The sequence below is a fragment of the Pipistrellus kuhlii genome, unplaced genomic scaffold, assembly GCF_014108245.1.
Source record: "Pipistrellus kuhlii isolate mPipKuh1 unplaced genomic scaffold, mPipKuh1.p scaffold_m20_p_2, whole genome shotgun sequence".
NCBI lineage: Eukaryota > Metazoa > Chordata > Mammalia > Chiroptera > Vespertilionidae > Pipistrellus > Pipistrellus kuhlii.
The window spans coordinates 4,087,402-4,108,718 of NW_023425515.1; the positions used below are offsets into that span (position 1 = coordinate 4,087,402).

At 59.9% G+C, this 21,317-nt stretch overlaps 1 protein-coding gene across 2 annotated transcripts; it reads right to left on the reverse strand.

Annotated features, from left to right (window-relative positions):
* Nucleotides 1-2,445: 2,445 nt before the first annotated feature.
* On the reverse strand, nt 2,446-19,582 carry CBS (cystathionine beta-synthase). 2 transcript variants are annotated; one of them, XM_036446697.2, is made up of 17 exons: nt 19,434-19,582; nt 17,303-17,519; nt 14,508-14,614; nt 13,741-13,875; nt 11,919-11,998; nt 11,710-11,844; nt 11,242-11,311; nt 9,380-9,471; nt 8,755-8,880; nt 8,035-8,119; nt 7,269-7,374; nt 6,098-6,175; nt 5,786-5,920; nt 5,299-5,407; nt 4,487-4,571; nt 4,169-4,210; nt 2,446-2,815 (listed from the first exon to the last, which is right to left on the reverse strand). In XM_036446697.2, exons 2-17 carry the CDS (start codon nt 17,509-17,511, stop codon nt 2,670-2,672), a joined length of 1,740 nt encoding a protein of 579 aa, XP_036302590.1. In that variant the 5' UTR covers nt 17,512-17,519; nt 19,434-19,582; the 3' UTR covers nt 2,446-2,669. The 2 variants fall into 2 exon arrangements, with proteins under 2 accessions (XP_036302590.1, XP_036302591.1); XM_036446698.2 differs by lacking the exon at nt 4,169-4,210.
* Nucleotides 19,583-21,317: the final 1,735 nt, after the last annotated feature.

The window sequence follows — 21,317 nt, forward strand, 5'->3', positions numbered from 1 at the left end:
CCGTGCCCAGGCAGTGGTGAGTCCACACCTGCCCCAGCCGTCATAGCTGTGTGGAGGGCACCGAGGCCACAGTAATGAGGAGGAAGGGGTGGTGCCAAGTAGATCAACAGTGACCCCAACTCAGGCAGCTTGCTGTCTCAGGTAGGTTACAATGGGATGTCGTTGTGCCATTGGGGCTTCAAGATCCCAGCAGGAGCGTAAGGAAAGCAGTGCCTGGCCACCCCTCCCACGGCTGGGACTCTGCAAGGATAGCCCGTTTGTTTTGCTCCTCAAAGCATCACTCCTGGGCCCTTTCAACCACAACCTGTGGCTGCGGGCCTGCCACAACTCTCCGAGTGGAGACAGTTTTCTCTCCTGTGTTGTTCTTTCTCACCTTGTTGAGGTGCATCTTCCCATGCCTTCCTAAGCAAGAAGGCCGCTTGCCTCGGTGACACCTAACGCCTCTGTTGTTAAGAGGAATGTGCTTGCCTCAAGAATCTGGCCGCCATCCCTTCTCCTTCCTGATGTTTTTAGAAGCTGCTCCCTTGCCTCCCAGCCTCCATGTGCTGGAGATGCGGAAGTCTGATGCCTTTCTCTTTCTGAGATTTTCTGTTTGAGCCAGGTTTCCCCATCTCTGGAAGCTTTTGTTGGATCTTCTTGTCCCAAGTGATGTTCACCATGTTCCCCAAGTGGCTTCTCTCAATCAGCGGAATCATGTCTTTCAGTCTGGGACAGTTTCTTAAATTATTGCCTTCTGTTTTCTTTTTCCTTTCTGGAGCTATTACTCGTGATATTAGAATCCAAGAAGTTCAAAGAATTTCAAGCACAAGAAACATGAAGAAAAGTACATCATGATGTCTAAAACAATATTGAAAATGAACAAAGCTGGAGAACACACACTTCCTGATTTTTAAGACATACTAAAAAGCTACAATAATGAAAACAGAGTGGCTCCAGCATATGGATAAATGTATAGACCAATGAAATAGAATTGAGTCCTAAGTAAATCCATACATCTATGGCCGATTGCCAGTAAGAGTGCTGAGACCAGTCAATGGGGAAAGACTGTCTCTTCAACAAATGGACATCAACATAAAAGGATGACACTAGACAACTTCACACCATGCATAAAAATTAACTCATAATGAGCTGACTCTGAGCTAAAAATATAGTTCTTAGAACTCCTACAACTGAATAAAAGACAATTTAAAGATGGGCAAAGAACTTGACTAGGCATTTCTCTCCAAAGAGAAATGTACATTTAAATGAAAGGAAGCCTGATATCACGCAGTTAGAGAAAGGCAAATCAAGACCATGAGATGCCATGTCACACCCACTACCAGGGCAATAAATAAATAAATAAATAAATAAATTTAAAAAAAAGGAAATTAAGTATTGGCAAGGAGAAATTGGAACCTCATGTATTGTGGTGGAACATAAAATGGTACAACTACTATGGGATACAGTTTGGCAGGTCTTTAAAGAACCACAGAATTACACTACCCGGCAAGTGCAGTCCTGGGTATCCACCCAAAATTATTGAAAATAGTATTCAGCTGAAACTGGTTTGGCTCAGTGGATAGAGCGTCGGCCTGTGGACTGAAAGGTCCCGGGTTCGATTCCGGTCAAGGGCATACCTTGGTTGCGGGCACATCCCCAGTAGGGGGTGTGCAAGAGGCAGCTGATCGATGATTCTCTCATCGATGTTTCTAGCTCTCTATCCCTCTCTCTTCCTCTCTGTGAAAAATCAATAAAAAATATATTTAAAAAAAAAAAAAAAGAAAATAGTTATTCAGACCAACACTCATACATGACTGTTTATAGCAGCATAATTCATAGTAGCCAGAGAGGGGGAATAACCTGAGTGTCCATCGATGATAAATGGGTAAACAAAATGTGGCATATCCACAGTGAAATATTCAGCCATAAAAAGGAATAAAGTACCGACACCGACTACAAAATGAACCTTGAAAACATGTTAAGTGAAATAAGCCAGACACAAAAGGCCAGATTGTACGATCCATTTATCTGAAACATCCCAAACAGGTAAACCACATGGAGACACAGCAGATCAGTGTTGCCAGGCGGGGGGAGGGAGGGGCGGGGGGAGGGGGGATGGCTGCTTCTGGGGGTGATGAAAGTGACTGAACCTGGCAGAGGGGGATGTAATAAATGCCACTGAAATTGTACATTTAAAGCTTGTTCATTTTAGGTATGTGGATTTCACCTCAATTAAACCCAAATACTCAAGCCACTGGAACCAGCCCATTCCCACAGGCAGCGCTGCTGTGTGCGGGTCACTGCATGATCCTTACTTCCTGAGCCCCTTCTGCCGCTCCCCATCTGGATTCTCCTCCGGAAAAGGCATTTCCTTCTGCTTCCAGTCCACTCTGCCCCCATCACGCACGGGCTCATCCACCTGGCTGAGTTCCCTTTTAATAAGATTTCCTTGTTGAAACATTTTTCAAGAGAAAGTTAAAAAGAAAAGCACATTTTAATAAACCATAGATTCATCCAATTGTCAGTGTTAATACAAGGGAAACTAACATTTATCCTGCCCTTGGGCTAAGAACCCTAAACCTGCTCATTGCTGCCGTAACCCCGGGCAGTGCCCAGCACCGGGCAGTTAAAAGGCACACAGGCTTCTTGTTCAGTGTGTGGGAGCCAAAGAGCAGGCGGCCTGTGCAGGGTCAGAGCTGGACGACTCTGGAATCCAAGGCACTGGCTGACTTTGTCTTCTGGTCCCGCTCCCGGGCAGCCACGAAGTTCAGCAGGTCAATGGCGGTGACGACCCCAAACACCATCTGCCTCTTGCTGGACTTCTCAGGGCTGTGGTCTGAGGAGGGAATTAGGCAGTAGGTTAAAGCATCTCCACACGGAGCTGCCCTATTCCCAGACACTCAGCGGCTCCACCAGAGTGTGGCCCTGGGGACCAGCCCTGAGCCTGCCCAGGGCCTACAGGCTGAGTGTATTGTGGGAACCTGCGCAGCACCCACGGAGGACCACCAACAGATGCCTTCTGCTCACAGGAGCCATCTGGGCGAAGCTGCAGAGAGCAAGGTGTTAACCTCGCCAAGCCGTGCCCACTGGCCATACGCCTGTGGTCTGTCTGGGTGCCCAAAGTTCAAGTCTTGGCATGAAACTCCAGCACCAAGCACACCCACAAGCTACATAAGCTCACACCTCTGGCCTGTGATTATCTTCAAATCCATGCTTTTCTCTGGGGCTTAGAGGGAACGCTGGCCCTGGGCCCGCTAAGAGCAGTGAGGATTGTTGAGGTGGTTGGACTTGACTGGCCCCTGGAATGCCCAGATTGGTCAGACGCTCTCCTGGGTGTTTCTAGATGAGGTCAGCATTTGAATCGGTAGGCTGAGCAAAGCAGGCTGCCCTCTGGTGTGAGTGGCGGGCCTCCTCTAACGAGCTGAAGACCGAGTAGGAAAAAAAGGCTCCCCATGTCAGAGGGGACCTTTCCAGCCTTTGGACTTGAACCGAAACGTTGGCTTCTGGGTTTCGAGTCTGCCCACTCCCCCTGCAGGTCATGGGACTCGCCAAACTAGTCGTGTGAGCCAGACCTGGTAATAAATCTACATACACACATCCCTCTGGCTCTGTTTCTCCGGAGACCCTTGTCATCACGAAGCACAGAGAGCCCGGTGGAGCTGAGGTGTGGGTGAGAAGCACCCAGGTCACATTTCTATTCCGCCAGACCCCAGCCCAGCGTCTTGACATCTGCCCCTAGGCTGGAGTGCAGCGAGACAGAGGAGCCAGACACCCTGCTGGCCTATTCAAGCACCTCAGGGAAAAACACGGGAGCAGAGAGGACACCAGCTCCCACATTTCAGGGACTTGGAGGCAAAGTGGCATTTGGAGAAGTGTGTCCCCTGCAGGGGAGGGTGGTCTGTGCAGCCTCTGCAGCCTGGCCCTCCAGAACCTCGGAGCCTCATGCACAGCGGCGCTGGCCACCTCTGTCAGGGCTCAGAGCCTGTTAGGACCCTGCAGTTCCGCCAACAGCAGGGAGGCCGCAGTGGACACGGTACCGGGCGTGCTGTGCCCAAGGACGCTTCCTATAGGGACCCTGAAATCGGGACTCGTTCTGGGGTGTGTTTACATATGAGTAAACGTGAGGTGAGGGAGAACCCTCCCAAACCAAGCTTCGGGGTCTGGCACCCCGGACAGCGGGCGTACATACCTGCAGGCCCCCCCACCACTCCTGCCAAGGCCTGGTCCCGCGCTGTGGAGCCAAGGACGGGAGACGGTTAGGCTTGGCCACCCAGGCCCCCAGGCGGCCCTCAGCTGAGTGGGGGGCGGGCTCCAGGGCACTCCCAATTCCGATTACAACCCTTACCCTGTGGGCACCCACAGAGGGGCTCCTTTAGGAACCGTGCCCAAGGCTGAGGATGATTGCAGGTCACCACCCCTGAGTCCAAAAGCGCAGGCGGCAGCCTGGGACAGGCCTCAGGGGCCCGAGCCCTCAGGGCGCCCCCAGCCGGCCCCCAGCCCCACTTACACTGGATCTGCTCGTGCACCACCAGGGCGAAGTGGTCCGTCTCCAGGATGCGCGAGAGCATGCCCAGCGGGTCAGTCAGGCGGATCTGGAAGAGAGGCCGCAGTCAGCGCCCACTGGGCAGCCCAGCCAGGCCCTCGGCGGAGAGGAGCGCGATGGAACCTCAACTGTTTGGACAGCATGCTCTCCTGGGGTCTCCTTGTTACAGGGGCAGGGGTGGGGTGGGGTGGGGAGGGGATGAAATGGGCACAAATATATGGGTTCCAGTGACATGCCAGCTGTGTGTGTAGTGTGGGGAGGGGAAAGGAAGGTCAAATTATCTCCTAGGTTTGGGCTCAATCTTAGTCGCACTCACAGGAGGTTGGAGAAGGCAGGTGTGAAATGGGGACCAGGGAGAGGGGGCACCCCGATGGCACTGCCTCTGGGCCACAGAGAGCAGGGTCCAGTCGGCTGCCCAAGCCTGTCAGAGGGTGGCCAACATTGCCTGAGAAGCGGGCTTCTCCCAGGACCTTCTATTAAATCACTGTGAGCCAGGTGTTCTTAAACGAAAGCTTCTCGGGGGAAATGAGGGCCCGATGTTAAGAAACCGACCCCCAGGCGTGGCCGGAATACAGCGGGCGTGCGCGGGCCCTCACGAATGGGCCTTTCCCCACCGCCACCCTGCGAAGCTGGGCCGAACTCTCAGATGTACGGGTTCGAGGGGGGGCAGCCAGCACTGGCCCGGCTGCACGGGAGCGGTGCAGAGGGTTGGGGACCTGGCCCCTCACCCAGGAAGCACTGTGTCCCGCCCCCAAGGACAGAGGCGGAGCCCATACCTGCTTGAACTGCTTGTAGATGACCTTGTGAACTTGGTCTGATGGCTGCACCTTCCCAGCGAGCAGGCTGGACAGCATGTTCCCCAGAGTCACCATCCCCAGGATCACTCTGAGGGGTGTGGGGGGTGGGTCAGTGCAGGGCCCTCCCTGAGACAGCAGGACCCGCCCACAGCCGTCCTCCCTCCGCGCCAGAATGTGGAATCCCTCTTAAAGTTCAACAGATACCTGCCGAGTGCTCACATGTGGCAGGAAGACAGTGATCAGATGCCCTGCCCTGGACTTGCCCATCCAGGGGCAGACAGTAAGCCATGAGTCCTTTGGGTATTTCCATCTGACAAGTGTCAGTCATGGGACCATGTCTCCTCCTGGGCTCAGGGTTAGCACGGCCACCCCCTCCCAGCCAGCGCTCAGGAACATGGCCATGGACATCCCTATGCGGGGACTGAGGCCAGCCGGCCGCCCTGTCCTGGATATGGCTGAGACTGACCCCGATTCATCGACCACGGGCACCTGGTCGAAGCCCTTCTCCCGGAGGATCTCGATGGTGTGCTTGCAGGTGACCGTGGGCAGCACCGTCAGCGGAGTGGACAGGCTCAGCTCCTGGACTTGGAGGTGCCACCACCTGAGGGGAGAGGGCAGGGCGGGGAGGGCTGAGGGCCAGCAGGTGGGAGTCCAGGATAATTCACGCAGGGAGAGTGCGGATGACCAGCCAGACGTGGGACAGGCACAGCACCCGGGTCCCAGGGACCTCGTCCGCAGCCATGTGGCTCTGGGCGTGCCTGCTCAGAGGTGTGCTCACCAGGGCTTCTTCACCGTGAGGCCCTCCTCCTTCAGGAAGCCCTTCTGCAGCATCCACCTGTCACTCAGGAACTTGGACCTGCAGGAGACGGGAGGTCAGCAGGGCCTGGCGGAGGGTCTCACCACCGTCTCTGCCCACACCAGGGGGCACAGTTCCCACAGAAGCCCAGGACCCCTCCCCGACCCCACCGGTCCAGGAGCCCCCCACGTGGCTGGCTGGAGCTCCAGGAAGAGGCCTGGGAACCAGACTGTAGAGAGCCCGTGGGAATGTGATGTCCAGGGGCATCTGGTCTACCAGCACAGAGATGCTGTTCTGGAACCTTTGCCGTCGGCCCCCTCCTCCCAGCCCTCCTCACTTCTGCTTCGCCAGGGACCTGCTCTAAAAAGGTGGACTGAAAGGGGAGGGGGGCTGTAAAGGGTAGGGGCAGCCATATATACTCAGTGGCCAGATTATTATGATCTCTGGAAGCATAATAATCTGGCCACTCAGTGTATATCCTATATAATAAAAGCCTGATATGTAAATTCTCCCCTCAACCAGAAGGCAGTTTGGCCAATCACCCATGTTCCCTCCCACTGGCGAGGCTGGTCGGACCCCACCCATGCACAAATTCATGCACCGGGCCTTTAATACACACACACACAGAGGCCAGATCATCATGCGTTCAGAGATCATCATAATCTGGCCACTCAGTGCACATGGTGACGGGAAATGATTTGACTTTGGGGGGTGGACACACAATGCAACATACAAACCATGCACCATAGAAATGTGCACCTGAGGCCTATATGATCCTATTAACCAACGCCACCCCGAGTCTAAAGAAATAAAAACAAAGAGACATGTTGCATCCTCCAATGGGCCAGAAGGCAAGATGGAGAATGATGCTCTACTAAGAGTGGAAGAGAATAAAAACAAATAAACAAATAAACAAATAAATACAAAGGTGGCTCCAGGACCCACGTAGTGGGGAGCAGTGGGGAGCAGATGACCTTGGCAGCTGTGGTGGAGGCCTGGCTGGGGAGGGGAGTGCAGGGCTTGCAGGGCCCCTGGCCCCACCCCGAACCCCTGCTGTCAGATCTCAGGGGAGATCCAGCGGCGTCACCACAGCATCCCCGAGGCGGTGCCAGGCAGGCCAGGCCTGCGCGGGAGGAGGGCGGAGGCTGCTTACATGTAGTTGCGGACAGAGTCGGGCAGAATCACCACACAGCGCTGGCCCTCCCGCAGCTCCTGGGCCGCCTTCACCGCCACCGACATGGCGCTGCCCGAGCTGCCACCTGCCGAGACCCAGCCCAGTGTCAGAGGGAGGCGAGCCCGCAGGAGCCTGGTCCCCTCTCCTCGCCACAAAGCTCTGGAGATGGACACCCTCCAGCCTCTCCCAGCACCCGCCCCGCTTGGAACCCCCATTGATGGGTGGGTGGGGGTGGGGGGAACTCCCCAACGACAGGGCTGGTCTTGATTGAAAAAGCCAGGTGTCCTGACATTCTGGCCCCAAAGCATACACCAATCACAGTGCTCCTCTCAGCAGCCACCCCTGCCCTCACTGGTGACTGTGGGAGAGCGAAGACAACAGCTGCTTCCTCTTCCTGTCAAGCTCTGGGCCCCCCGGCCTCCCAGGCCCTCTCAGGCCCTCATGCCATGCCTCATGCTCCGGCGGTTAAACACAGGAGACAGCATGCGGCTGCAGGCACCCCACGGCCCCGGACCCTGACCCAGACCTCTGCCACACTGTAAGGGCCCTCCTACCGGCCTGTGGAGTGACCGCCGATCGGAGGACAGGCCGGCTGTCCCCCTGGGGGTCAGAGTGGACGGACGGCACCGGGGAAGCCGCCATGCAGCCCAGGATGGGGAGCCTTTACAATCTGGCCCGGAAGCCGGCAGAAGGCAAGCGCCCCCCGTGTCTCTGCGCCCCGGCCGCCGCCCCGCCCGCCACTCACCGCACAGCAGTCCCTCCTGCGCAATCAGCATGCGGGCAAAGGCAAAGGACTCCTCGTCGTTGCACTTGAACCACTTGTCCACCACCTGCGGGCAGGACCAGACTGCCGGCTCCGGGGGGCGCTCGGGCGGGGGTGCTGCCGGGGTGGGGGGCCCCCAGCTGTGCTCACAACCTCACGTCCGGGAACTGCGACCCTTAACGGGCACGGCCCGGGCCCTGATCCGGGGTCCGAGACTCAGGTCTCCAAACCTGGAACCTCCTACCTCTCCCTGGTCCAACACACGTGCACGCGGCTATTCAACTGCCCGCCGGCTCCCGAGGCCCGGCCGTGTGTCCTGTGGCTGGACTCTCCGTCCCTCAGAACAAAGCCCCCTGGTGGGTCCTTCAGAGTCTGTTCTGGGGTCCTTACCTCCTAGGTTTCCCCTACTCAACCGCCAGAGCTCCCGCCTCCGCAGGGGCCTGGTCTGTGGGCACGGCCAGAGCTGAACTCTGCGAGTCTTTGCCCCGTAACTGCATGTCACTACCTGGATATGGTGCAGCCTGCCGCCCGGTCCTGACCTGGGGCTCCACCCTTCCCCTACCTGCTTACAGGGTCATGTCTCTCCTCCTGCCCCACAGGAAAGCCAGCCGGGCGCCAGGGGTTGGTCAGCCAGCCATGCAGACGTGCAAGCTGTCAAAGAGCGAGCCCTGAGGAGGGGACGCGAACACCAGCCCCACCTACCGTCCGGTCCAGCACCGTGGGGATGAAGTCATAGCCAATCCCTTCCACCTCGTAGGCCGTCAGCTCCGTCCGGTTCAGCTCCTCGGGCTCAGCGAGGATGGAGCCTTCAGGATCCACCCCAATGATCTACAGGGGGAGACCGTTAGGGCTGGTGCCATCATCGGAGGCAAAGACCACCCCCGATGGGCACCTGTTAACGATCTGCCCGGGGGGTGCAGGTCTTGTTCCCGGCTCGGGGTGATTAAAACTCAGGGGCAGCTGGGAGAAGTGGATCCAGGCAGTTCCCCGCACAGAACGTCCCAGGGCAGCCTGGCACACGCCCCGGGGGCAGTGGGGCCTGGAGAAGTGCTGGGCGCTGACCTCTTTCTGGGCAGAGGGAGGCAGTGGGCTCAGCACCACCCGCCACATATTTCTAGGAGCCCCACCCCAGGCCCCTCAACTCCAAACCCGGGGCCCTCCCTCTCAGAGCCCCCGACGGGGCACATGCAGGTCCTGAACCCAAAAGCTTCAAGATTCACAGTGACCCTTGGGCGCCACCCAAATGGACTCCCATCCCCCCCCATTTGGTCGCTGGGCTCCTCGCTCCCGGCAGAGCCCACAACCCCCTGGCCGCCCGGGCACTCACTTTGCACCCAGGGCACTTCTCCTTCAGCTTCCTGGCGATGCCTGTGATGGTGCCTCCGGTGCCTGCCGAAGCCACCAGCATGTCCAGCTTCCCTGAAGGAGGAACATTCTAATACGTGAAAACTCACTCGACCAAGATGAAGGCAGGTCGTCAAAAGGGTCAAACTTCAGTTCCCACAGGCTCTCCTCACAGCCCTTTGTCCTTGAGAAGCACCCCCTGGGCCTCAGGGGCCGCGAGCTTCACTAAGTCTCGGCACGGACTCTACTCGGTGTGAGGCCCGGCAGGAGGTGCAGGAAGGACAGATGCAGAGGCTGCCTGCGGGGCACGGGGCCCAGGGAGGCTCCTCATGCGTTTTTTCTTTTTTAAAAAAAATATACTTTTATTGACTTCAGAGAGGAAGAGAGAGGGAGAGTGTGGCGAGCCGGCACGGCCATGGCACACTCAGCCCCATGTTGGGCGCCGTACGTGCCGCGCCAGCTCAGCCAGGTTCGGTGAGCCTGAGAGGGGGCAGGCGGTGAAGGATGGAGAAAAGACAGACAAGAGAATGAAAGCTGGGGCCGGGCGGGACGCTGTCCTCTCCGATGAAGAGCTAGCGATAGCACCAAGACCACCAGCCGTCTTTATTTTATAGCCGATGCCACGAGGCAAAGGAAGGGCGTGGTCAGGATGTTTACCACATTCCCGTGGGTTTCGAATCTACTCAATTACATGCACCTGAACTCTATCAAGCCCACATCACTCAGGCATGTGGGGCCACGTGTTCAGACCATAGGGGCCAGCTTACAACTCCAGCTGTTGGCTATCATTGTGCTGGGAGGGCTCTGCCCTCCACGCTGGGACTTGCACGTGGCCTGAGAGGACTGTGCCCTCTCATCAGTCCAAACACTGTAGCCGCTCTCCACAGGAGAGAAATAGAAGCATCAATAATGAGAATCATTGACTGACTGCTCCTGTATGCCCCACACTGGGAATCGAGCCCGCAATGTTTGTGCATGTGCCCTGACCTGGAACCGAACTGAGATCTCCTGGTTCACAGGTCGACGCTCAACCACTGAGGCCCCCCGGCCAGGCACTATGCACTTTCCTGTGCTGCTTGCTTTTGGCCGATGACAAAGAGATAACTAAATTACACAGGAACCAGAACGAATCACCCAGGCTTGGTTCAGAAATCATCTGGGCTCTCTCGCTGCCGAGCGCCAGCCCAGGCATCCTGCAGACAGGTCTGCGCGGGCCCCGTGCCGAGGTGGAGGGCTGTTTTTGCCAAATGAGAGAATTCTCACACATAAAACTCCGGGGAGCCAATGCCTGGATCCCACCACCGGGCAGAATCCCCTCCTCTCTCCTAGGGAAACAGCCCTCCAGGAGCCATCACAGTCCTGCGGACGGGCCTTGGCACCGGTTACATGGAGATGTGCCAGGGAGCCTCAGGTCCGTACAGAGAGTAAGCCAACCATGGCATTACCACCCAAGCTGGGAGACGGGAACACCTGAAGGTGGAATCCAAGGCCCAAGTCGGGGCTTGATGCCTAGTGCCCTTCAGCCACGTGAAGCCCCAGCTGTGAGCCCAGCTGTGAGCCCAGCCCCGCCAAGGACACCCTCACTGCCTGCACCCGGGAGTTTCTGCAGCTGGCAGACAAACAAGACTGCCTGCTGATGCGCAAGAGAGCACAACAGAAGCAGAAACCGCTCCAGAGAGATGCTCTGGATAGCACTTCAGAGGGAGGACATTTGATCTGGGTTTTGAAGAATGCATAGGAGTTTGCCAAAGAGTGGGTAGGTAATCCGGACACCCCCAGACAACCAGGGAGAGCGGCGGGGGGGGGGGGGGGGGGGGGGGGGGCGGGCGGGATAGGCGCACACACCATCGCACTGCTCCAGGATCTCCTCGGCCGTGCTGTCGTAGTGAGCCACGGGGTTGTTGACGTTGCGGTACTGCAGGAGACAGCAGAGGGGCTGTGAGAGGCAGGCACACACGCAGCCACAACAGGCGCAGGGCAGCGGGCAGGCAGACACAAACATTAAACCCCCCTCTTCAGATGCAAATTTCTGAGTCAATAACCCGGGAGCGAAATGAGTGAGACAGAAGCACGTCCAGGGAAAAGGGTTTTACACCTTCTGAGAGCTCCCAGGGTCCTCAGCCAAAGTCACGCCCACCCAGTACCACGACCCGAGGCCTGGCTTCACGCTGGAGGCTCCTGAGCTGGGAGACGCCTGGGGCACGTGCCACCACCTTCTGGCTCTCAGCCTCTCAGCACCCCCCACCCCGACACCCCCAGGAGACCCCCTGGGCCCACCCTCTGAATGCACGGCACCCCGGCCCCCAGCCTCACCTGGTCCAGGATGTGAGAATTGGGGATCTCGTTCTTCAGCCGCCACGCCACCCCCACGTGCGACTCGGGGGAGTCGAACCTGGCGTTGGTGGGTGTCCTCACGATCTCGGCGCCCAGGGCCCGCAGGACGTCTACCTGCGGGCGACAGGGAGCTCGGCCCGCGGCCCGCCGCCCGCCCGGGGGTCCCGGGAGGCAGGCCCGCCACCTACCTTCTCCATGCTCATCTTCTCGGGCATCACGATGATGCAGCGGTAGCCCTTCACCGCGGCCGCCAGGGCCAGCCCGATCCCTGCGGAGCACAGGGTGAGCCGCTGCCCGGCACCTGCAGCCGGTCTGGGTGCCGAGACCAGCCGAGGGCCCCGGAGCGGGCACTGCCCGCTGTCCGCAGGGGTGAGAACGCGGAGACAAGTGGACGGGCGCGTGCTCGCAGGGAGGGAGAGCCAGGGGCAAACACAAGCTCAATTCCTCCAGCTGCTGCTGCTGCCACGGCTCAGTGTGGGTGCCGGCTCGGTGTGGGTGCCAGCTCGATGTGGGTGCCCCCGGCTCGGTGTGGGTGCCGGCTCGGTGCGGGTGCCGGCTCGGTGTGGGTGCCGGCTCAGCGTGGGTGCCCAGCTCGGTGTGGGTGCCCGGCTCGGTGTGGGTGCCGGCTCAGTGTGGGTGCCCGGCTCAGTGTGGGTGCCCGGCTCAGTGTGGGTGCCCGGCTCGGTGTGGGTGCCCGGCTCGGTGTGGGTGCCGGCTCAGTGTGGGTGCCCGGCTCAGTGTGGGTGCCGGCTCGGTGTGGGTGCCGACTCAGTGTGGGTGCCCGGCTCGGTGTGGGTGCCCGGCTCGGTGTGGGTGCCCCCAGCTCAGTGTGGGTGCCCACTGCTCGGTGTGGGTGCCCGGCTCAGTGTGGGTGCCCACTGCTCGGTGTGGGTGCCCGGCTCAGTGTGGGTGCCCCCAGCTCAGTGTGGGTGCCCGGCTCGGTGTGGGTGCCCGGCTTGGTGTGGGTGCCGAGGACCGTAGCAGGGAGAGCAAACACTGTGGGCTATGGGTGGGCACCCGGTCCTTCTAGGAAAGGAAGGAGCCCCGGAGGCAGGCAGAGCCCAGCAGGGCGGCCTCCCTGGTCACAAAGGGGTCGGGGCTGCCGTCCAGAGGGCAGGGGTTCGAGCCGAAGAAGAAAATTCCTGTGGACCCGACGGAATTTGCCCACCTGGGCTTCAGACTCGCTGGGGACCAAGCACCCCTCCTCTGTCTGGTCCCTCCCTTTGCAACAGGGGAGTCCGTCCTATGTTTTTGAATCCTGTGACCCGCTGGTTTCACAGGCTCACAGCTGGGGGAACTGGCCGGGAGGACACTCCCCCACCCTGACGGGGATGAGCCCTGGCCTGCAGGGAAGAGGCTGGAGGAGCGGACCTGTGGGGCTGCTGGGGTGATCTGCATGTGAGAAGGCATGGATCCGGGGGCCAGGCGGCAGAGCTACGGGCTGACCTGTGTCCTCCGAAATTCCTACACGGAAGTCCACCCCCATCACCTCAGAAAGCAACTGTGCTTGCGGTGGTCTTAGAAGAGGGGGTAAGGCTAAGTGAGGTCACGCAGGACAGGTGTCCCCGGAGTAAGAGGAGGACACGGACACGTGGGGAGAGGCGGCCGTGTGAGGAGCAGGGAGGCAGCGCCCACAGCCCAGGAGAGGCCTCGGGAGGAACCAGCCTGCGAGCCCCTGGCCTGGCCTCCACCCCCAGGTCGGGCAGGGGGCCGGCGAGCTGGCTAAGCCGCCCTCGGGGGTTTCTGCAATGGCAGCGGGAGGGATCTGAGGCAGATTTCCAGTCTGGAGGGGGGGTGGGTAGCAGCTCAGGTGAGCATCCGACCTCACCCATGCAGGCCTGGCTGCCAGATGGCGGAGGAGGCGGCACAGCACGCAGCTGTTGGCGTGCACTCTGCCGAGCGAACGGCGGGGAAGAGCCGCCGGCCAGGCCCGTAGCAGCCGCAGGTCCCCCTGCCCAGGGTCCCCCATCCCGGGGTCCCCCCGCCCGGGCCGGGCCTGCCAGCGCCCACCTGTGTTCCCGGACGTGGGCTCGATGATGGTGTCGCCGGGCTTCAGCACGCCCGCGCGCTCCGCCTCCTCCACCATGCGCTGGCTGATGCGGTCCTTCACGCTCCCGCCCGCGTTGAAGAACTCACACTTGGCCACTGGGCGCCGGAGACGGGTCATGAGACAGGACGGCCCCGGACCCCCGTCCGTCCCCTCCCCCACTCCCTGCTCCCCCCGGAGGCGGGGCCAGGCCTGGTCTCCGCGGGTCTGTGCATCGGACCCCTCCACGCCCACCCACCACCCAGCTGGCAGGGCCTTGCAGAGACCACGTGGCAGCTCCCAGGGAAGGAGACAGGCGCCCCCAAAGAAGCCCCCACCGGGGGTTCGGGTCAGACCCCCAGCAGTCCCAACAGGAGCTTGCGGGCGAACAGCGGTCGGCTCACTTGAGCCTCCTGCAGCCGTAAGGCCCAGGCATACCCAGTGGCCCCTGCCAGGCAACTTGATGCCCCAAAGCCACTGCACCCGGGTCACACCCAAACCAGGCCCCCCAAACCCTCCACACCCCGCCTCCCACCGCCCAGGCTCTCTACTCTCTGCCACTCGCCCTGCCCAGCTGTCCTTCCCTGGGCCCAGGCCTTCGCTCTGCTCTTTCCTCAGGACGACTTCCCCCACCTCCTCAAAGTTCGTAGTGTTTGCAAGAGGAAGATGCTGCCCGGGCCAGCCTACGACCCCCCAGCCCCAGCCCCCAGCCCCCGCGGGCCGAGCGCAGACGGGGGAAGCGGGTACTCACGGAGCTCACACTTCAGGCCAAAGTTCTTCCCGATCTTATTGATCCTCACCATGGGGGTATCTCCAATTTTCTTCAGGATATTTGGCAAGATTTTGGGCGATTTTGCCCTAAAACAGAAGAGCCCATGATTACTCAGAAAAACAAAATGATACAGCCCTGGCAGGTCCGCACATTCCTTTAAGTTAGGGGTGTCGAACTCAATCAGAGAAGGGGCCAAAATCTAAACTCCAGCCTAAATCGCGGGCCGAATGGTTTACTGAACAGTCATAAACTGTCATTGTGATGGAAACGCAGCGGAGTGCAGTGATGACAGCGCGGTGCGGGCCACATTGCAAGGCCTGGCGGGACGGATTTGGCCCGCGGGCCTTGTGTTTGACACATGTGCTTTAAGTCAAAGAACTGCCCTGGCCGGTGGCTCATCTATCAAAGGTTGCCGATTGGGCCCAGCTGGTGTGGGTGTGGCAGAGGCTGGCCATCAAACTGTGAGCCAGGAGGTCAGGGTTCGATTCCCAGTCAGGGCACAGGCCTGGGCTACGGGCTAACCCCCAGCGAGGGGCATGCAAGAGGCAGCCGATCAACGATTCTCTCTCACTGATGTTTCTCTCTCTCTCCCGCTCCCTTCCTCTCTGAAAACAATTTTTAAAATTATACGTATTTTTTAAAAGGTTGTGGGTTAAATCCCAGAGGCCCCAAAACTGGTAAACCTGCTGCCTTCCACGCAGACAAGCTGGCATCCGGCTGCTCCCTCCACTGTGGAAGGAGCTGGAAGGGACAGCCAGGCCAGAGGCAGGTGCCAGGTGAGGGGGGAGCTAGGCTGGGGGCAAAGGGCTCCTGACCCCACTCTGCAGGCCAGGTTCTTGGGGCCGCGCGGGGTTGGCTCATTAACTAGTTAAAGCCAAGGCCGGACGGAGGTAAACACCGGAACCGTCACGTGGTGGTGGCGAAGGTCACAGCCGCCCGGCGGGGGCTGGGGCGGCCAGAGCGGCTGTGGCCCCCCCACCGCTAGGCGGGGGGACGGGGGAGGCAGGCAGAGAACCCGGTCACCTTGCCTGCGGTCATCAGGGCAGGCCCGGGGAGAGCCTGAACCGCAGTGGCCCTGGGTCACGTTCTCTCAATGGCTTGCACTGTGCCAGCCCGAGGCCTCCAGGACAACCCCACTGGTTCTTAGAACCCCCCTCCCCCATACACACACACTCCTTACCAGAGCCAGGGCCCTGCCTCCCCACCCCTGAGGCCCCTCCACTCACTTATCTGCTTCCACTCTGGCCCTCGTTGTAAGCCCCCCCCACCTCGGAGCCCCCTGGAACCCCCTTTCCCAGAAACCCACACGTCGGCACCTTCTGCCTGTGCAGTAACAGCTCCAGGGCCTTCCCCTGGCCAGGCCACCTGTCTCCCGATCAGGAACCCCAAGGGGCTGTTTCCTCTCGGGGACCTTGGTCTGGTGTCCCCCCTGGCAGGTAAGCTCCCGCCTGACCTGGGCCCAGGCCCAGCTCCCTTCTAACCGGTACCTGACCCAGGACAGGGGCATAGGGCTCAGCTTCCAGCGGGATTAGCCTTAGGGCTTTCGGGGGGGGGGGGGGGTGACTAGACCAGGAAGTGAGTGGCAGGTGTCATGCTGTCACACAACCTTCCGCCCCAGGACCCAGAGGGAGGTCCCCCACCCTCAGACCCGGTCTTCCCTGCCTGCCCCCAGCGGCCACACCCCGCCATCACCTGCGGCTTCGTTTGTTCTGGCACCGAGGGCTCATCCCGGTTGGCCAGCGGCCCATTGGCCTCCTAGCACCCAGCGCTGAGATACGTTCAGCGCTTGAGCTTCTGGGTTTGTAAATTTCCATTCCTATTTATTGGCCCCGCAGAGGAGTACTCCCCTTTCTCCACCCCCGGTTCTGACCTTAAAATCAATAACCAGGAATGTTGATAACGCAGGTTATACTGAATAAGAACCGAATATCTAAGCCCAGCTGGCAGGGCTCAATGGTTGGGCATCGACCTATGAACCAGGAGGCCACGGTTCGATGTGGGCTCAATCCCCAGTGTGGGGCCTGCAGGAGGCCGCCTATCAATGATTCTCTCTCATCATTGATGTTTCTCTCTCTCTCTCTCTCTCCCTTTCTTTTTGAAATGAATAAAAATATATTTAAAAACAAAACACACAAAAGCAAAAACAAAAGAAGAACCAAACATCTGAAAAACATAACCTTTGACTCTGAAAGATTATACAAGGGAAATAAAGATGGTTATCTAACACAGGGAGCTCAATTTAAGTTTCCCAGTGGCCGGGGGCTCTGTCTTTTTTTCCTTTGGCCGGATAGATCTCGTGCACCTACAACAGGCACAGCACACAGTAGGAGCTTCGTAAAGATGGGCTGAGAACTTGAATGAACATGGTTTCTATTGTAGTTGTTCGGAACAAGATAATGGCTACTTCTACCCACTGGAAGGCTTAAAAAATTGTGGTTAATTCACCCAACAGTCTCTGTCCAACCACAGAAAGAGGTCACTATGGAAAAGTTGGTCCGGAGCAATGTTTACGACTAGAGTTCAGCAGGAGGTGTGGTGTGAACCTAATGCTGAAAACGCACTCACCTCAAACCCTGTGTGAGCCGCCCGCCCTGCCAGGGAGCCTCCCCCGCCCCTCCCTCAGTGTGCCAGGTGGGCGCTCAGCATCTACCCGTGCGGGGCACCAACCGGCGCAAACAAGCCCTGGCCTGAGCCTTGGTGGACAGCGCCCCCACCCAGCAGCTCAGCGATGGCAAGGGGGGTGGCTCCGCCCTCCAGGCGGGGCAGGGACTTACAAGGCGGTGTGGTGATGTGGGGAGTCCGAGATGGGCCTGCCCAGCTTCCAGGAGCACCTGCTCGGGGTATCGGGCCGGATCCACTGGTGGTCCTTGGGGTCCTTGTCCCCTGCGGGCCCCTGCTCCAGGCTCCCTTTTGCCGAGTGTGTGCCTGAGAGGTGGGGGCACCTGGCCACCCCCTCTGCTGCTTGGAATGTCTCAGAAGACATGCTTCGCTCTGTCAGAGGACGGGAAAGAGAAGCCATCGGTTCAGGCCGTTCCCAGACGCTGCGGAAGAGCCTGCTCTGGTGCGGCTGGGCCCGGGGACTGCCGCCGCCCGCCCGCCTGCCCTCCCGGGGTGCAGGGCTCCGCACACTCAGGGGCTCAGCAAGAACAGGCCCCAAGTGCTCGGCCAAGTTTGGTGGTTTTCTCAAAAGGTTAACTAGCCTGGCCTGCATGGCTGAGTCAGTCTATGTAAGAACCAGGAGGTCACCGTTCCATTCCCGGTCAGGGCACAGGCCAGGTTGGCAGGCTCCATCCCCAGTGTGGGGCGTGCAGGAGGCAGCCATCCATGATTCTCTCTCCTCACTGATGTTTCTCTCTCTCCCTCTCTCTTCCTCTCTGAAATCAATAAGCAAACAAACAAATAAACAAATAAATAAGGTTAACTACCCCATAATTCTACTCCTGGCATCTATCCAAAAAAATGGAAACAGAGATTTGCACACCACATTCATCACAGCACTATTCACAACAGCCACAATGTGCAGACAAAGCAAGTGGTCTTGGCGTCACAAAGTGAGGCATATTCATACAATGAGGTATTATTTGGCCAAGCCCGGCCGATAAGGGGGACAGAGCCTTCCTGCCCTGTCCTGCACCTGGCCCGTGGGGACCGGATCCTTCCATTCTGCAGGCCACCCCACCCCGCAGCCTGCAGCACCCTGGCTGGTGGGTGCTTGCTGGGTCCCGGGCCTGGCCACAATCCCACCCAGACCGGCTCCAGCACATACAGGCAGCTCCTTCTTGGCAACTAGCCTCACCCTGGAGCAACCTCCAGCGCGGTAAGGGGCTGATGGGAAATGAATTGAAATCGATCTGGTGCGCAGAACCAAAAGGCACTCTGCTTGGTAACAAGGGTCTGAACCTGCAGGCTCTGCCCTGCAGTGCAGGACGTGGCTTCCGGAGGGGCTGCTGCAGAGTGGGGGGAGGGGGGGGCGGGCTCACTGTGAGGTCTGATCAAATAACTGAATGGATGCACCCCCCACCCCACCCCCAACTGGCTTTTCAGGCCGTTTCACGATGGACATCCCCTTCGCCCAGACCACATTTCACTTGCTGCGACCACACTCTGGGGACGCACAAGGAAAAGCCCGCCAAAGCCCTTTACAGGCTGCTGCTCCGGTCCCTGCGGGCTGGGGCCGGCCAGGCTCAGCCACCTGGTGCGCGGACGGTGGGACAAATCCTAATCCCTCACCAGGCCGCGCTGCCTTCCTCCTCCTCTGCCTTCCTCCTCCGGGCCGCAGTCCCCGTGCACGCAGGGCATCCGCAGGGCCACCCGCCTCGGTGGCCCCCAGGGGGCGGTGAGGGCCCGGGCGGATGGAAATCAGAGAACTGCCAGGTGGGAAGCCGCGGCCACTCAGCAGATCTGGACACCGGATTTGGGGGGTGGGGGCCTCTCGGGGACACAGGTTGGGATCCATACGCCCGACTAATCCCGAGGCTAAAAGTTTTGGTCCCCGCCCCGCCCCCACCCGCCCCCGCGCCGGGCTGGGCCCCGCGCACCTACATCCACATCCACCCGCACCCCGGCCAGCGGCGGGAAGGAGCACTTTCCCGTCCGAAAAGCCGCGAAAACCCTATTACAGCTCATCGCCCTCAAATGCCGCCCCCCACCCCTAAACCCGCGTCCCCGCGGGGCGCTCCCAGGCTCGCGGCCCCGCGCCCCCCGCAGGCGCAGTGGGGTCCGGCCGGGGCCACGTGGGCGCTGAGCCCCGGCTTCGGGGGGCTCCGGACCGGCAGAGGGGGTCCGGGGGACCGGGAGGGGTGGCCGGCTCCTCTCCGCCGCGAGCGGCTGCAGATGATGCAACCCCGGCGGGGGGCGGAGACCCGGGCCCCCGGGCCCCGGCCGGGCCGGCCGGGCCGTGCCCACCTGGATGGAGCGCGGGGAGGCGGCAGCGGGCGCGTCCGAGGCGGCGAGCGGCGGCGGCGAGGCGAGCGGCGCGGGGAAGACGCGACCCCCGGCGCGGGCGGCACTCTGACCCCGCCGAGCGCGGCTGCACGGCGATTGGCCGGCGGCGGGGGCGAGGGCCGGCGCCCGCCCAATCCCGAGCGCGGAGCGCCCGCCCGCCGCCCCGCCCCCGCCCCGCCCCCTACTTCCCCCTCCTCGCCTCCTCTCATCCCTCCCCTCCCCCCTCCGGAGGGGGCAGGGCCGCACCCCTCCCCGCCTCCCTGCAGCCCCGCGGGTGGGGACCCCACCCCACGCCCGACCCACGGCCCGCTCGCCCCACCCACTCCCCCTGTTCAGCCGGGCGCACCCCCTCCCCGCTGCCCGCCCATCGCCCACTCCCCGCGGCTCCCCTATGGCCCCCGACCCCAGGTCCCGCCCGGGCCCTCCCCATGTCCGCGGCCTCCGGCTGGGCGGACGCGCAGTCCCCGTTGTCCCGAGGCGTTTTACCGGGTAACGGCTCGCTTTGCGGGCTAATGAATGCTAAGCGTGCCGGCTGGTGGGGCAGGACTTGGAGGGCCCGGAGGATGAGACTCTGCAAACCTCCCGCCCTGGGGCCCCCGCCGCCTGGTCCCCACGGCCTGGGACCCCTCGCTGGGGGCCTGCAGGGCCGAACGCTGAGGCTGCCCCGCGCACAGTGGGCGCCTGGGATCCGCATGAACAGGTGGGAGGGTTTTCAGGATCATTCCTCGCCCCTCCTTGTCCCGGGGCTCAGACACTCAGGAGGCCACCCCAGCTCACTGAGCCTTGGTCAGAAGTCACAACAGACCCTTACGACAGAGGTCACGCAGGCGGTCCCCATCCGTGGGTATTGGGGCTGCCGGCCAGGAGGGGCCTGGAGGCCCCTGGGAGGTCACGTCTAACAATATTGCAAATATGTGTGCTCCTGATCCCCGGGCCTGAGTGGAGTACCCCTCACCCCGACTTTCTCAGCACAGAGCCAGTCCAGTGCAGTATTGCCAGGTTTGGACACAGGTGGGCACACGGAGCCACCGCTATTTGGCAAGTCCCTGCACCTGCCCACTCTGTGTATGAAGACATTGTTTGTTTTCTTTGTTCTTTTTTTTCAATGCTCAACCACCAGACCACGCAGGTGCTGCCCAAGGAGAATAGTTTTGAAGACATTGTCGTTTTTTAAGTTCCCAGGCCAGATATTTGCGTGGTGCTTCCTCATGATTAGTCTCGGGTCCCAGGCTCAATTCTGGCCAAGGGCACAGGCCTGGGTTGCAGGCTTGATCCCCAGTAGGGGGTGTGCAGGAGTCAGCCAATCAATGATCCTCTCTCATCATTGAAGTTTCTATCTTTCTCCCTTCCTTTCTGAAATCAATAAAGAAATATATTTTAAAAAACATCGAATAGCCGGGACTGGTTTGGCTCAGTGGGTAGAGTGTCGGCCTGCGGACTGAAAGGTCCTGGGTTCGATTCCGGTCAAGGGCATGTACCTTGGTTGTGGGCACAACCCCAGTGGAGGGTGTGCAAGAGGCAGCTGGTCGATGCTTCTCTCTCATCGACGTTTCTAACTCTATGTCCCTCTCAATTCCTCTCTGTGTAAAATCAATAAAATATACCGGTATATTAAAAAAAACACACACAAATATTCAGTCCATAGCAAGTTCAAACCCAATATGATTGTTATTTATAAGAAGATACCAGAGGTGCATTTGCTCCAAAGAAAGACTACGTGAGACACAGGGAGGAAGTGGTCATCTACAAGCCAAGGAGAGAGGCCTCTGGAGAAACCAGCCTCGCCCCATCGGGGCCTCTGCCTTACAGCCTCCAGACTGCGGGGAAATACATTTCTGCTTCGGA